A 15,036-nucleotide genomic window follows, 5' to 3' on the forward strand; every position below is an offset into this window, starting at 1 on the left:
GCAGTGCTTTGTAAAGTGTTAAGTGCTATATAAACATAAAGGACTCATATTTTTTTTAAGTTTTTTTAATTTATCTTGAGAGAGAGAGATAGAGAGTGAGCAGGGGAGGGGAAGAGAGAGGGAGACACAGAATCTGAAGCAGGCTCCAGGCTCCACGCTATCAGCACAGAGCCTGACGTGGGGCTCGAACTCACAAACAGTGAGATCATTTCCTGAGTTGAAACCAAGAAGGGACTCATATTTTTATGAGGATGATGATCATTTAAAACTAAGACACGTAAACCAACGATTTTACAAATGAACTTTTAAATTACAGAAGTGCTACTTCATTTTAGAGGATTTATAAAGTATGTAAAAAAAAAAGAGAAATTCTCAGAGTCTTATTAGAGAGTGTAGTATCTTGTATTATTTATACAGTATATTCCCTTTGTATCCTTATGGGACTGTTTCTGTGGGAGGATTATTTTTTCCTTGACAACAGATTTTGCCATGTGACTTACTCTGGCTGGTTAGGTGTGAGTGGAAATGGCATGTGCAACTTCTGAGCTAAAACTTAAGAGCCTTTCGGTAGCTCTGCTGTCTTTTTTCTCCTTCTGTCATAACACTGCCATATATCTCAGTCAAGGGCTTTTCAGTCATCTTGGAATGAAGACCCCTGTAGGACATATAATGTGAGTGAGAGATAATCATTTATTCTTGTCAGCATCTGAGATTTGGGGGTTGTTTGTTACTGTAGCAAAAATTATCCTAAGATACCTGATATCCTGAGATATCATACCTGTTAATATTTTGGTGTACACACTTCAGCCTTTATTTTTATGCCTGTGTCCCATATTTTCAATAAAAAGTGGATTATAACATACCTATGGTTTTGTGAAGTGCTTTTCTCATTTCAGCTGCAAATGTTTTAGTATATATTTCTAAAAGACAAGGATTCTTATTTAAACATAATCACAATACCATTACCACACTTAAAATGAATAATAATCTGAATTAAGGATCCAAATAAAGTCCATACGTTGCACTAGCTTGATGTGTCTCTTACATCTCTGTGCATTTTCAGGTTCATCCTCTCCGTCTCTCTCTCTCAGCCTTGTGATGTATTTGTTGAAGAAATTGAACTGGCTGTTCTGTAAAGTTTCTCACAGTCTGGATTTTGCTGATGGTATATTCCCATGGCATCATTTAACATGTTCCTCTTTCTGCTGTATTTCCTGTAAATTGCTGATTAAATCTAGAAGCTTGATCAGGTTCAGTGAACAGATTTTTAAACTCAGTACATTATGAACATTTTCTATGTCATTTAATTTTCTTGTACATACTTTATTAATGACTACGGGGCTGTTGAAAACAAGAATGTACTATCATTTCTTTAGCTATAGTCCCCTATTGTCAGTCATTGGGATTGTTCTAATTTTTTGTTGCTACACACAACTCCCTGATAAACCTCCTTGGGGACTGATGGTTTTCTGGCCTGATTTGCCTCCCTTCTGTTCTCTTAGTTCCTGCGGATGGTGGATGCCTGTGCTAGCTTCCTAACAGAAGCCTTGAATCCAGAAAACTGTGTTGGAATACTGAGGCTGGCAGATACACACTCCTTGGACAGCCTGAAAAAGCAGGTGCAAAATTACATCATCCAAAACTTTGTGCAGATTCTGAACTCTGAGGAGTTCCTAGAACTTCCCGTGGACACTCTGTACCACATCTTGAAGAGTGATGAGCTGTATGTAACAGAGGAGGCTCAGGTGTTTGAGACTGTGATGAGTTGGGTCCGGCACAAACAGGCAGAACGACTCTGCTTGCTCCCCTACCTCCTTGAGAATGTGCGCTTGCCACTGCTGGACCCGTGGTACTTTGTGGAGACGGTGGAGGCAGATCCTCTCATCAGACAGTGCCCGGAGGTCTTCCCGCTGCTTCAGGAAGCCAGGATGTACCACCTTTCAGGCAATGAGGTGAGCTGACGATGAGCAACACTAGCTAACCAGTGAGGTAAAGGAGTCTGCGGGCCTCACAGAAATATAGGTGAGGCTGGCTTACAGAACCTTACTTCATGGTGAAGACAATTGCCACACCGTCTACGGTTTGAGTCAGGCAGTTCCAGATGCCCTGGATTTTCTGATCTGTGAAATGGGGATGATACCGCATCATAAACAGCTACTGAGAGGATTGAGTGAGATAGGAAATTGCTCAGCACCGTGCCCAGCACATCCTTCCTCTTCCCAGGGCTTAAGGGTAGAGGTTGGTGGGGGTGACGTACACAGGACAGAATGCGCCCTGTTCAGTCACCATTCCACAGGAGCACAGCTTTCCTAGTTTGCCCGCTCTGGGAACTGCGAGTCTCTTGGATATCCTGTGAATGTTACCTTGGTTCAGACTGTCGTTGTTTCCTTTCTGAATTTCCAAAAATTCCTCAAAACTCACCTTCCTGCCCTCAGTCTGGCCTCCCTCCAATTCATTCACCAGCTGGATAATCTAAAACTCAAGCCTCATCATTGTGTTCTTGGGCTTACCCTCTTCGTGGCTCCCCGTGACTCCCAGGATCAAGCCCACACACTTCCTGCCTGAGCTCCTGTTGCAGGGAGTATGGCCGGAGTCGCAAAAGAGGAGTCCGAAAACAAAATGCAGTTAAGTGAAGTTCCCCATACTCGAGTCGGAATGAGGCCCCGACTCCAGAATGAAGCTTCTTTTTATTAGGATAATTGCTAAAGACTATGTGCATAAAGTCAGCTAAGTAAGTGTGTTAATCAGGCTAATGGTTTAGCTTTTTTCAAGGTTGAATTTTGAGTTAATTGGTTTCTATACCACTAGGAAGGGTCAGGTGTGAAGGATGATCTGGCCCTGGACAAATGGCTCTAGGTGTTCCTTAGGAGCCGCAGTCGCATTCAGCTGTGTAAACGTGTCCTAAGCCCTTGCACCTTCTCCAGCCCTTCCCTTTTGAAGTTTCCTCCTTTGAGCCTTCCCTCCTGCATCTCCCACATCTCCCAGAGCCTGGCCCTACACTCTTCACCTCCTGCCCACTTCTCTAGCTCCATCTCCAACCTCTCCCTTCTGCTACACGCTAATGCTCTGCTTGCAATTCCCCAAAGTGGACGTGCCTTTTCACCCTCTATTGCAGGAGAATGAGGTGCTGTTCAAATGCCTTTTCCTCTCTCCATCTAATTAACTTCACTCTGGCTTCAAAAAGTTAAAGCATCACCTTCTTCAGAGACCTCTCTCTTCTCATAGTCCCTGGTGCATTGCTCTATCGTAGCACCAACCACTGCGTGGTAACCATTGTGTTCCTCATCTGTAAATGTCTCTATACTGGGAGCTTGTAATGGTAGGAAATATATCTTATGGGACTTTTCATCTCCAGACCTTAGGAGAATCCCTGGTGTAGAGTAAGTGATTGGTAAATGTTTGTTGAATGAAGAAATGAGTACCAAGATGATGAATACATGTATCATTTGGATGTTCCTGGTTCTGCTTAACAAATTTCTGAAGAAATGTTTTATTCAAATCTTTATAAAGACAAAAGTAGGCTTAATGGAGAGGAACAAAACTATCCGGAAATAATACTATAGGGATAGTGTATTTAAAGCTTATACACATGAACACACACACACACACACACACACACACACATATATATATATATATATATATATATATATATATATATATATATATACCACTGTCCAGTAGATCTGGGATAGGCTACCAAAACTTCATTAGGCCATTGATAGAAATCCTAGCCACAGGTGGTTTAGAAATTGTCTTTCTGAGGCCCCTAGGAGCCTCCTTCTTTTCCTGTGTGTCCTCTTCTCATTCTTTGTTGCCCTCAGATCTGCTGTCATTGGTTCACTCTGCAAATATATCCTTAAATGTTTGGCAGAATTTACCAGTGATACTATCAGAACCAGGAGTTTTCTTTGTGAGGTTTTTAGCTATAAACTGTATTTCTTTAGTAGATATAGGGTTATCTATTTCTTCCAGAATGAGCTTTGGTAGTTTGTGTCTTTCAAAGAAGTTGTGGAATTTATTGCCATAAAGGTGCTCACGGTATTCCTTTATTATCCTTCTAATAACTATAGAATCCATAGTGCTGTCACATCTCTCATTCTAGATATTGGTAATTTGTGTCTCCTCTTTTTTTTCCCCCTGATCAGTCTGGTTAGAGGCTTATCAATTTTATCAAAGAAACAGCTTCTGGTTTCATTTGTTTTTATAGTTTATTTCACTTATTTGTACTCCAATCTTGATTATTTTCTTTCTCTGCTTGCTTTGGGTTTGATTTTCTTTGATTAAAAAAAAATTTTTTTAATGTTTATTTATTTTTGAGACAGAGTGTGAGTGGGGGAGGGGCAGAGAGAGACACACACACAGAGATCTGAAGCAGGATCCAGGCTCTGAGCTGTCAGCACAGAGCCCGACGTGGGGCTTGAACCCATGAACCATGAGATCACGGCTTGAGCTGAAGTCTGGCACTTAACCTACTGAGCCACCCAGGCACGCCTAATTTTCTTTGATTTTTTTTTTTAAGTGGGAGCTGAAGTCATTGATTTGAGAACTTTCTTTTTTTTTTTCTAGTATTGCCAGCAGTGCTATAAATTTCCCCCTAAGTACCACTTTAACAGCATCCCATATATTTTAATAACCTTTATATGTATGTATGTATGTTTGTATGTATGTATATATTTAGTTATTGCAAATAAGTCCTAAACACGAGCTATTTGCCAGATATGGCCCTGGGCACTACAAAAACAGTTTCTGCCTTATGAAATTGATGGTCTGTCAGATAAGCCAAGACAGTAAGCAGATGAACAGTGATGAGTACACAGAGGTAGGAGTCTAGGCAACCATATGGGCCCTGCCCTATGCTGGATATGTGGGTCACTGGCAGATGGCTCAGCACCGAGCATTAAAGCTCTCATAAAATTGCAGACTGTGTCAGTCTCTGCAGCTGCTCTCAGTTCAGGGTCTTGATCAACTACACTTCCAGTATTCTAGCTATTTTTATTTCTGCTTCCTGTTTCCTAAGTCCCTGAAATGCAGGTGATAAAGGTTTTCCTCTTCTATAAAATATCTGTACTATGCCTTCTGCAAAATTGCTGCTCTGAAATATGTGCTCTCACTTCGGTGTTTGCAGCGTGGGGGAGAGTGGGAGACAGAAGTCTTCTATCTGGAAGAGTTTCCAGTGGCAGGAACTTGGGCTTGCGTTTAGGTAGATCTGAGTTTTAATCTTGACTGTACAATTTACTGACAGTGTGACCTTGGGTAAGCTACTTAGCTGCTTTAAAGCTCTGTCCTGCCCTGTAACATGGAGATAATGATGTCTACCAACTGATACCAGTTGTTCTGAGAATTAAGTAAGGTAATGAACGTGATGTGGTTAGCAGCGTCTGGCTCATGGTGTAAGACACCACAAATGATGACTCTTCTTGTTCTTCTGCAGTTCCTTTATGGTGCTCTGTCTCCCACAACCAAGCATTTTCCTTCTCTGAAGCTAACATTTCTCTTTTCACTGTGTCCTAGGGTTGCTGATTTATTGTCCTAAACCCTCCCCACGGCACTTTCTCATTCCCATGTTACAGTCTTGGTAGCTGAACCAACCAAACACAGTGATCTTCGAATCAGGGTCTCATTGCCAGTTGATTCCCTGAAACTCCCTGTCTGTTTGCTGCCTGAATGATCTTGGGTTTACTCCTCAGAATAGTAGTGAAAGCCTGGAGGCTAGTCTCTGAACACACTTCTCCCCTTAACCTTCCTTTTCCAAACTTGAACCCTTCTTGCCCTATCATTATCTCTCCCTTTTAACCTTGTTCCTCCCCTAAGCTCGTGGAGGTGGCAGCGGTGGGATATTTTAGAACCCTAAAAGCAGATGTCAATCCACATTTGATTTAGGGGTGGTAGCCAGTACCTTCACTGAGAGAAGTCTTTTGGGGCAGAGAAAGTTTCTCCTGTATTTAATTACCTCCTAAATTTCCTGCGACCACCTTGATCTGTACCAAAGACTGCTCTGACATGTGTGGTATCATTCATTCCTGAGGACAGAGGGGGCAAAGGTTCAGCCTTGAGGACAGCTTTGTTGAAGCAATATGATCACTTCTGTTGGTCCTCTAGTACAGGCCCTGTTAATGAGTAGTCAGTAAGGTGAAACTGCCTGTTCTATTGAAAAAATTTTTTTAATGTTTATTTTTTGAGGGAGGGAGGGAGAGAGAGAGAGAGAGAGAGAGAACGGGGGGAGGGGCAAAGAGAGAGAGGGAGACACAGAGTCTGAAGCAGACTCCAGGCTCTGAGCTGTCAGCCCGACAGGGGTCTCAAACCCACGATCCACAATGTTTAATGTTTATTTTTTGAGGGAGGGAGGGAGAGACAGAGAGGGAGAGAGAGAACAGGGGGGAGGGGCAAGGAGAGAGAGGGAGACACAGAGTCTGAAGCAGACTCCAGGCTCTGAGCTGTCAGCACAGAGCTCAACATGGGGCTCGAACTCACTGGCTGTGGGATCATGACCTGAGCCGAAGTCGGACGCTTAAGGGACGGAGACACCCAAGTTGCCCCTGCCTGTTCTGTTTTTAACAATCTGAAAATAAACTGGTTAGGCCTGATTGTTGCATGCGATTCTTTGGCAAACACTTCTGTGTATCTGCAACAAAGTTGCACGTCTCTGACTTCAGACAGGCACGTCTCATGCCTTTGGAGTTAATATTTTGCCAAATGTAGCTGTGTTTACAGTTTGATAATTAGTGCCACCACTGAGGAGTCCTGCGGTGCCAAGTGATAAGGCAGGTCTTAATACCCAGCAATTCCATCAACTAGATGCCTGTATTAGTTTTCTATTGCAGTGCAACAAATTATCCAAAACTTTACAGTTTAAGACAAACATTTATTATCTCACAGCTGGCAGGAATCTAGGCTTAGTGGTTTAGTTGGGTGGTTCTGGTTCATAGTCTCTTACGAAGTTGTAGTCAAGCCATTAGCTGGGGCTGCGGTCATCTCAATGCTCAAGCGGGGTTGGAGGATCAACTTCCAAGCTCATGCATAGGATTATTGAGAGGTGTCTGTTCCTTGCTGGCTATTGGCTAGAAGCCTCAGCTTCTGCCAGATGGGCTTCTCCATAGCAGCTGGCTTTCCCCAGAGCAAATGGCCCCAGAAAAACTGAGAGAGCAATCAAGATTAAAGCTATAGTGCTTTTGATAACGTAGTTTCAGCAGAGATATACCATCACCTTTGCTGTATTCTGTTGGCCCAGGGACCAACCCTCGAATAATGTGGGGAGAACAACATAAAATGTAAATATCCTGAGGTGGGGATTGCCGGGTACCACTGAGGAAGCTGTTTACAACAGTGATCTAGACTGGAAAAAAATATCTGTATCAGGTCCTGAGTTACCTAGCTCTCCTATTCATTCATTCATTCATTCATTCATTCACTCATTCAACAAAGGTTTATAGAAACTCACAACCTCCAAGCACTGTTCTTGATGCTGAGAATCCATTGAAGAATAAGGGCTATTCCTGCCCTCAGGGATCTTCTAGTAAATTACAAAGAAGTATGCAAAGTGCTGTGATGGGGAAATTCAGAACTGTGGGAACATGTGTGGAAAGTCAGGAGGCACCTGGATGGCTCAGTCAGTTAAGTGTCTGATTCTTGGTTTCAGCTCAGGTCATGATCTCATGGTTTCATGAGTTCGAGCCCTGCATCGGGCTCTGTGCCAACAGTGTAGAGCCTTCTTGGGATTGTCTCCTCCCTCTCTCTCTGCCCCTCCCCCACTTGTGCGCGCGCGCGCGCGCGCGCGCTCTCTCTCTCTCTCTCTCTCTCTCTCTCTCTCTGGTGCACCTGGGTGGCTCAGTCGGTTAAGCTTTTGACTTCGGCTCAGGCCATGATATCCAGGTTTGTGAGTTCAAGTCCCGCATTGGGTTTTGTGCTGACAGCTCAGAGCCTGGAGCCTGCTTCGGATTCTGTGTCTCCCTCTCTCTGTGTTCCTCCCCTGCTCCCATTCTCTCTCTGTCTCTCAAAAATAAATAAAGATAAAAAAAAAAAAGAAAGTCAAGAATAGGCTCTTGGAGGAAAGGACAATGGGACATTACAAATAGTGCCAATGACTTAAAAGGTAAGTGGATGGGGAAGTGGTGTGGGAAATCAAGGACAGATATTAGGTGGGGATCCAGATAGCAGGCACAAATGCAAGGGTTTTAGTCAATTGGAGCAGAGTCTTACATAGCCCAGGACTCAGGAATGGGGTACCAGTCTGGGAATCAGGAGTAAGATCACAGTCCATTCCCCTACTGGCCAGCAGGCTATTGAGGCAGGAAAGCAGTCACTATGAAGAAAATAGGGGGCTTTGGAGGGAGGCTGAGGCATGGCTCTCAGAGCTGGAATAAAGGTCACGTGGGGACCAGTTCTGGGAGGAACCCATTGCTGTCCTCTAAGCATTGCCCTACAATCCCTAATCCTCTTGAGAGGTTGTGCTGTGAACCAGGGTAGATAGTTGGAAAGAAAATCACAGAGTGGCAAAAACTGTCTTTGGTGCTCATCTCTCAGCTCCTGTCCTGCCGGCTTGGTATTCTCATAGTGCCTCCAAGTTCCCAGGACCACCCCTCCCACCTTTATCTCAGTTGTCTTTTCCACTATCAATGCCCTCAGGTTCTGCCCATTGCCCCACACATCCTTACTTTCTGCTGGCTCCCAGAAGAGAGTCCTGCCACAGACTTTATGGCCATGAATTGAGGATGCAAAATTTACTGTATCTGACTCTTTGGTACAAAAAAACGAAGTCTGTGATGGACAAGTAGAGGTTGGATTTGGCTGGCCTGATTACTTGTGACCATTGATTGGATTCACCACTTAGGGTGCAGTTTTTGCTACTGTAACTTGTTTGTTGCATCTGTGGTCAAGACTGAAGCTTCATAGTCTGTGTTAGGTCAGCTTGACCTTGCAGGAAAAAGCCGCTTTGGTCATCTGGGAAATGGGTGCTGCCTCTCTGTCTCCCATCAACCCACCTGCAGAACCTTCCCCACTGAGCCCAAGGGACAGATGGAACCAGGAGGAGGGAAGCTGTCCCCTTTCCCTAAGAATGCCGATATGACATCTCCAGCTGCTCCTACCATCATGACTACCTGTTAAGGGCTGTGCATGTGCCAGGTGCTCTGCTCATCCCTCTACGTCATGACTTCATGAGTGCTCACAATGACCTGATGGCACAGAAGTGATGACAGGCATTTGCAGAGATTGTGTTGCTTCTCCAAGGTCACATGGCCATACGTGATGAAACCAGGACCAAACTCTGGTGTGTTTGATTTACAAACCTCTGTTCTTTAAGCTGGGTTCAAATATCTGTGGTGTGGGTGTATTTGCTTGTTCAAGGCTCTGAAGGGTCATATCTTTGGTGTTGGAACCCAGTCCTCCAACCTCCCCGGCCACACCGTGTTCCCTTTTGGTTTTTCCTTCCTAAGTCTCTAAGTGCTCTTAGGTGCCTACTATCAGGACTTCTCTTTCAGAAGAGGTCGGGTGGTGAGCAAAGTCTGGGATATCATCAAGAAATTGAAACCAGGAGAGAGTGGAAGGTGGCCAAAAATGAAATTTCAGGATTCAAGCCCTGGTGAGGCAAGAAGTGCATTTGATGGTAAATGGACCTGGATTTCTTAAGACAGCAGCAAAAGCAACAATAGGTAGCCTTTGTTGAGTGCCTGTTATACACCAGGCCCCTTTCAGGCCAAGCACACCATGTATATGATACCATTTAATCCTCACAACAAACCTATGAGGTAGTTACTACTAAAATTCCCATTACACAGATGATGAAACTGAGGCTCAAGGAGGTGAGGTCACCTGGTCATATGGTGGCAGAGTTGGGAATTGGGCTCTTCTCTGTCTGGCTCCATAGCCTAGTCTCTGAACCTCTGTGTCATCCTGCCTTTATGTACTCCCGTTGGTTTTCCAGATCATTTCCGAGCGCACCAAGCCCAGGATGCATGAGTTTCAGTCTGAGGTATTCATGATCATTGGTGGCTGCACAAAGGATGAACGGTTTGTGGCGGAGGTAACCTGCCTGGACCCCCTGAGGCGCAGCCGCCTGGAGGTGGCCAAGCTCCCCATGACGGAGCATGAGCTGGAGAGTGAGAACAAGAAGTGGGTGGAGTTTGCATGCGTGACATTGAAAAATGAGGTCTACATCTCAGGTAAGCAGGAGCCACATGATGCCAAAGGAAGCCCCAGTGGCACGATGTACTTTCCTGAGTGAGAGCCAGGCCACCATCTTACAAGAATTACTGTGAATGGCAATGGTCTAACTCTGACTGGATCAGCATAGAGAAACCCAGGGGGTCTTATCTGGGAAACCACATTATTACTTAATGGACACTAACCTGTGAGCAGTATTGTACTAGGATCTGGGGTAGCAGGCAGACAGGTCCAGTCCTTCATGGAAAAGGAAGAAGTAAACTGATACTAGAGTTTATTTGGTGTTTGCTCTAGGTGTAGGGTTCTGAGCTGGTCACTGGGAATACAGTAATGAATAAAAATGTTTGCTCTTCTCCCCAGACCTGAACCTCAGCTCAAGTTTACTGTCATACTTTTAGATGCTCCAGTAGAACATAGTACTTTTTCATTTCACACTTCTTTCTTTCTTTTTTTTTTTTTTTTTTGAGAGAGAGAGAGAGAGAGAGAACGTGCAAAAGTAGGGGGGAGAGAGGCAGAGGGAGAGAGACAGAGAGACAGAGAAAGAGAGAGAATCCCAAGCAGGCTCCACACTTGGCACGGGGCCTGTTGTGGGCTTGATACAACAACCCTGGGATCACAATGCCAAGTTGAAATCAAGAGTCAGATGCTCAACTGACTGAGCTACCCAGGCACCCCTCATTTCTCTCTTCTAAGTTATTTGCTTAATTATTTACAATTACACTATGCCTCATTCCCATTAGTCCTTCAATTCTACAAGAGTCAATACTATATTGTCAGTACCTAGTACTGTGCCTAGCTACATAGTAAATAATAAATATTTATTAAGTGACAAAATCTGTACCATTTTAACAGCACAGTAGGTGAATTTTCACTTTGGTGGCATTTCATCCTTTGCCTATCACACCAACTCTGTAAGGTAGGTGATTTTAATCTCCAAGTTACAAATGGAGAAAATGGAGGCTCTGAAAGATTATGGAACATATCTAAAGACAGGTCATACCTTGGTAAATGTCAGACAGGGTTCCAACCCAGGTTCTGTGAGTCCCATCCTCTCCCAATGACATCAAAAGTCACCCAGCTCTTCTGGGAGCCCCAAGGAAGGAGACAAGCATACCTTGTCCTCTCTTGGAGGCTTTTTCTAATCTGAACTTGTTTGGGGAAGAGCTTCTTCGCAGAACTGGCTTCCTCCAAAGTCAAGGGCAGGTCAGTTCTTCCCTGGGTATGTTAATACCATAGATTAGATTATAGCTTTCATTTATCTTGTAGAAGTATTTTTTTGATTGTTGTAGAAGATTCAAATAATACAGGGTGTAAAGTAAAATATGGCAGTTTCTCTGTGCTATTACAATCCTATACGTTTTAACTTTTTTACAAAAATAGTTTTATATTGGCTTAGAGTAAGTAATGCCAGCTGCTGTAACAAACACTAAATCTCCGCGAATTATGGCAGTAGTATGTGGGCACTGGGGGGTGTGGACCTCCTTCACTCAGTCATTCAGGGACCAAGGTTCTTTGCATCTTATGATGCTGCTGTTTTCCACACGTGGTCTTCAAGTTTGATGCATTAGAGGAAGAAGGAGACACTGAACAAGTTGAGAAAGCATACCTGCTCATAACAACCTCAGCCTGGACATGAGGCATCAGTCTTCTCGCATGCTATTAGCAAGAACTAGCCACGTACTCCCACCCCTGCAGTCCCAGCCCCCATGCGGTGGGCTAGGAAATGTAGTTGAGCTGTGTGTACAGGAGGAAAAGACAGATTTGGGAACCATAGTCAGTCTTTGTCACATACACTACACATGTTGTTCTACAACTTGTCCTTCGCCTCACTTAAACTTGTTGTTGTCTATTTAAAAGTGACACTGGGGGCGCCTGGATCGCTCAGTCGGTTGAGCATCTGACTCTTGATTTGGGCTCAAGTCATGATCCCAGGCTCATGAGATTCAGCCCCTTGACAGGCTCCTTGCTGAGCATGGAGCCTGCTTAAGATTCTCTCTCCCTCCTGCTCTTCTCCCCAGCTCTCACGTGCATGCTCTTTCTCTCTCTAAAATAATAATAATAATAATAAATGACATGAGCAAGACATGAAGTCATGATTGTTATACACAGTTAAATCACAGAGATTTGTGCTTCAATTAACAGTCTCTTTTGGGCATCATCACGTGTTGACATAAGGGATCTGTCATGTGGATTAAGTGATGTAATATGTATTACATAAAGCACAGCACAATCCCAAGCACATAGGAGAGCTCAGCAGTGCTATTCTTCATTATTGCTAGTGTTCTTTCCACCAGCTTCAGGGCAGTCTACTGATTGAATGAAATACAGTTTTCTCAGCTTTTATTTTCCCACTGGAAAAAAATGCTGCAATAGGCATTTTAATACACATGTATTTATGAACTTGTGCTGCTCTTTGGAGAGATTCCTGGAAGTGGTCATAAGATGTGTCCATTTAGAATTTTTGTAGATGTTACTAAACTGGTACCAGTTTGCAGTTCAACCAACGTTGAATGACATGGCCCATTTTCTTCATCCTTGCTGACATTTTTTTATTATCAATTACATTTTTTTTCATAGCCCAAAATTTTTATATTTACATTCTTGGATCATTAATGATGTTAGCATATTTTCATATATTTATTAGCTAACACTTTATTTTTGAAAATTATCTATTCCTACCCTTTGTTCTTTATTGGTTGTTTGTCTTTTTAGTAGTTTTTTGCAGTTCTTATTCTATGTCCTTTGCTATTTGTGTTGCAAATAGTTTCTCTCAGACTATGGTTATCTTTGAACTTCAATTTATATTTTATATAGTAACTTTCTTTCCTATGTGATTCTGCGTTTTGTGTCATGCTTAGAAAGCCCCTCCTCACCCCAAGATCATCAGCATCTCCCATATATTCTCCAGTTACTTTTATACCATTTACTTTTGAATTTTATTTTAACTATAATGTGAAAGAAGGCTCTAACTTCATTTTTCCCTAAGTAGTCAATTGTTCTAATACCATTTATTTAATGATCCTTATATCTTTCAGTCTGTCCTGTACTCTTGTTTCTCGTTCGTCAGTTTGTCTCATTTGATGCTAGTACCACACTGCTTTTATTATTGTAGCTTTTTAGTATATTTTAATATTTGCTGGGAAAATCCTCCTTGTTAATTCTTTTTTCAAAAGTTTCTCAGACATTTTTCCAAATTTACTCTTCCAAATGAAATTTAGAATGATCTCTTCAAGTTCCCTGAAAAGTCCTGAAGGCACTGAATGTATTGATGAACTTGCAGAGGGCTGACATCTTTACAGCCCTTGTCTGTCCTCTCGTCTATGCACATGTCATGCCTCCAACCTAATCAGGTCTTCTTTACATCTTGAGGTAAAACTCATAGAGTTTTTGTTTCCTTTTTAATACAGTATGCATACATTACTTTGAAAGTATATAGTTATTTTATAACTTTAGACGCTGTCGCATTGGGATCAATATCACGCACAGTGTTTTGAATAGAGACCTCTAAAATGCACACAACCCGAGGAAAAAATGGTCGAACTATGTGAACAGAAACTTCATGGAAGAAGAAGCTCAGGAAAAACCAAACCATGGTGTTATTTTTCTCCATCAGCTTGCAAAACAAAATAAGCCAAAAAACGCTCTTAATATATGCTGTGAGTGGGGTATAGGGAAAGGTCAACCAGGACAGCTCTGGAAGGCTCTTTGGCAACACCTATAAAAATTCAAGGTGTGCATGCCTTTGCCTTAGAAATCTCACTTCTGGGCTCTACCTTAGAGAAACATTTACCCAGGACACAGAGCATCATCAGTGATACACATTGCCCCACTAGTGCACATTTATAAGTCTGAAAAGTACATCTTTTTTTTTTTTTTTAGATTTTATTTATTTATTTTTGAGAGAGAGAGAGAGAGAGCAGGGGAGGGGCAGAGAGAGAGGGAGAGAGAGAATCTCAAGCAGGCTCCATGCTCGCAGTGCAGATCCCAACATGGATCTCGAACCCACAAACCATGAAATTATGACTTGAGCTGAAATCCAGAGTTGGATGGTTAACCAACTGAGCCACCCAGGTGCCCCTGAAAAGTACATGCTTTGCTTTAAGTAGTTGGTGATACTCTATGCTGATGGGGAATAGAAACACAAAGCTGTTAAAATATTTTTATTAAAATCCCCCCAAAGATCTTGGTCTCTCTCCCTAACTGAATTATGTATTTTCAGAGAGTTGTCTCGAAAAAAATATTTACCATCTCATTCTCAAATTATCTATTGTGAGCATCTAATTCTTTTATAATAAAATCTTTTAACAATAGGACAAACCCTACTTATGTTTTTTATATAGATCAGAGATTTGAACCAAGACAATTTTGTAAGATTTCTTGGTGATTTTCCCAGGTTTGTATTTGCCTAAATAAACAAGCAAACAGAACTTAAGGTACTTCCTAATTTGCCTGCCGGTCAAGGGCCTCCTATCCCCACTGCAGTGGTCCAACCTTACCTGTCCTGCTTTGCTTCCTACCCCTTGGCTGCACAGACACTGAGTCCAGGTGCCTGCTGGCCCCCATCCACCCAGGCCACTTGGGCGCCACTTCCCTGGAGACTTCTCTGGACCCAATTCACTCAGCCACCTCTTCTCTGAACTCTCACAGCACAGACGTGACACCTAGTACAGTCTGGTACACAATTCACCCCAGCCTCACCTGGCTTTCTCTATTCCCCTATGTTGATTTCCCCATCCAGACCACACACACCTTCATGATTTCTTTTGTTTGGGAGCGGAGCTGACCCGGGGATATAGCATTTAAGGACTGTGGGAAATTATGGGGGAAGCTGTGTTTCTGATATATCTGGTGGCTTCTTAAATGCTCTGTATTTCT

General features: G+C 43.0%; 1 protein-coding gene across 10 annotated transcripts in view; it reads left to right on the top strand.

Annotated features, from left to right (window-relative positions):
• KLHL6 (kelch like family member 6) overlaps positions 1–15,036 on the top strand; it is a 148,201-nt gene that overhangs the window by 88,329 nt on the left and 44,836 nt on the right. For all 10 annotated transcript variants that reach the window (XR_008297786.1, XR_008297784.1, XR_003420803.2 and 7 more), the window contains 2 exons: positions 1,503–1,952; positions 9,923–10,160. Coding sequence is in view for 6 of the 10 variants with exons in the window: in XM_053221165.1 (XP_053077140.1) it covers positions 1,503–1,952; positions 9,923–10,160 (688 nt within the window). In the remaining 4 variants the exon portion in view is untranslated. The remainder of the gene's footprint in view (positions 1–1,502; positions 1,953–9,922; positions 10,161–15,036) is intronic.

The sequence above is a fragment of the Acinonyx jubatus genome, chromosome C2 (genome assembly GCF_027475565.1).
Source record: "Acinonyx jubatus isolate Ajub_Pintada_27869175 chromosome C2, VMU_Ajub_asm_v1.0, whole genome shotgun sequence".
Lineage (NCBI taxonomy): Eukaryota > Metazoa > Chordata > Mammalia > Carnivora > Felidae > Acinonyx > Acinonyx jubatus.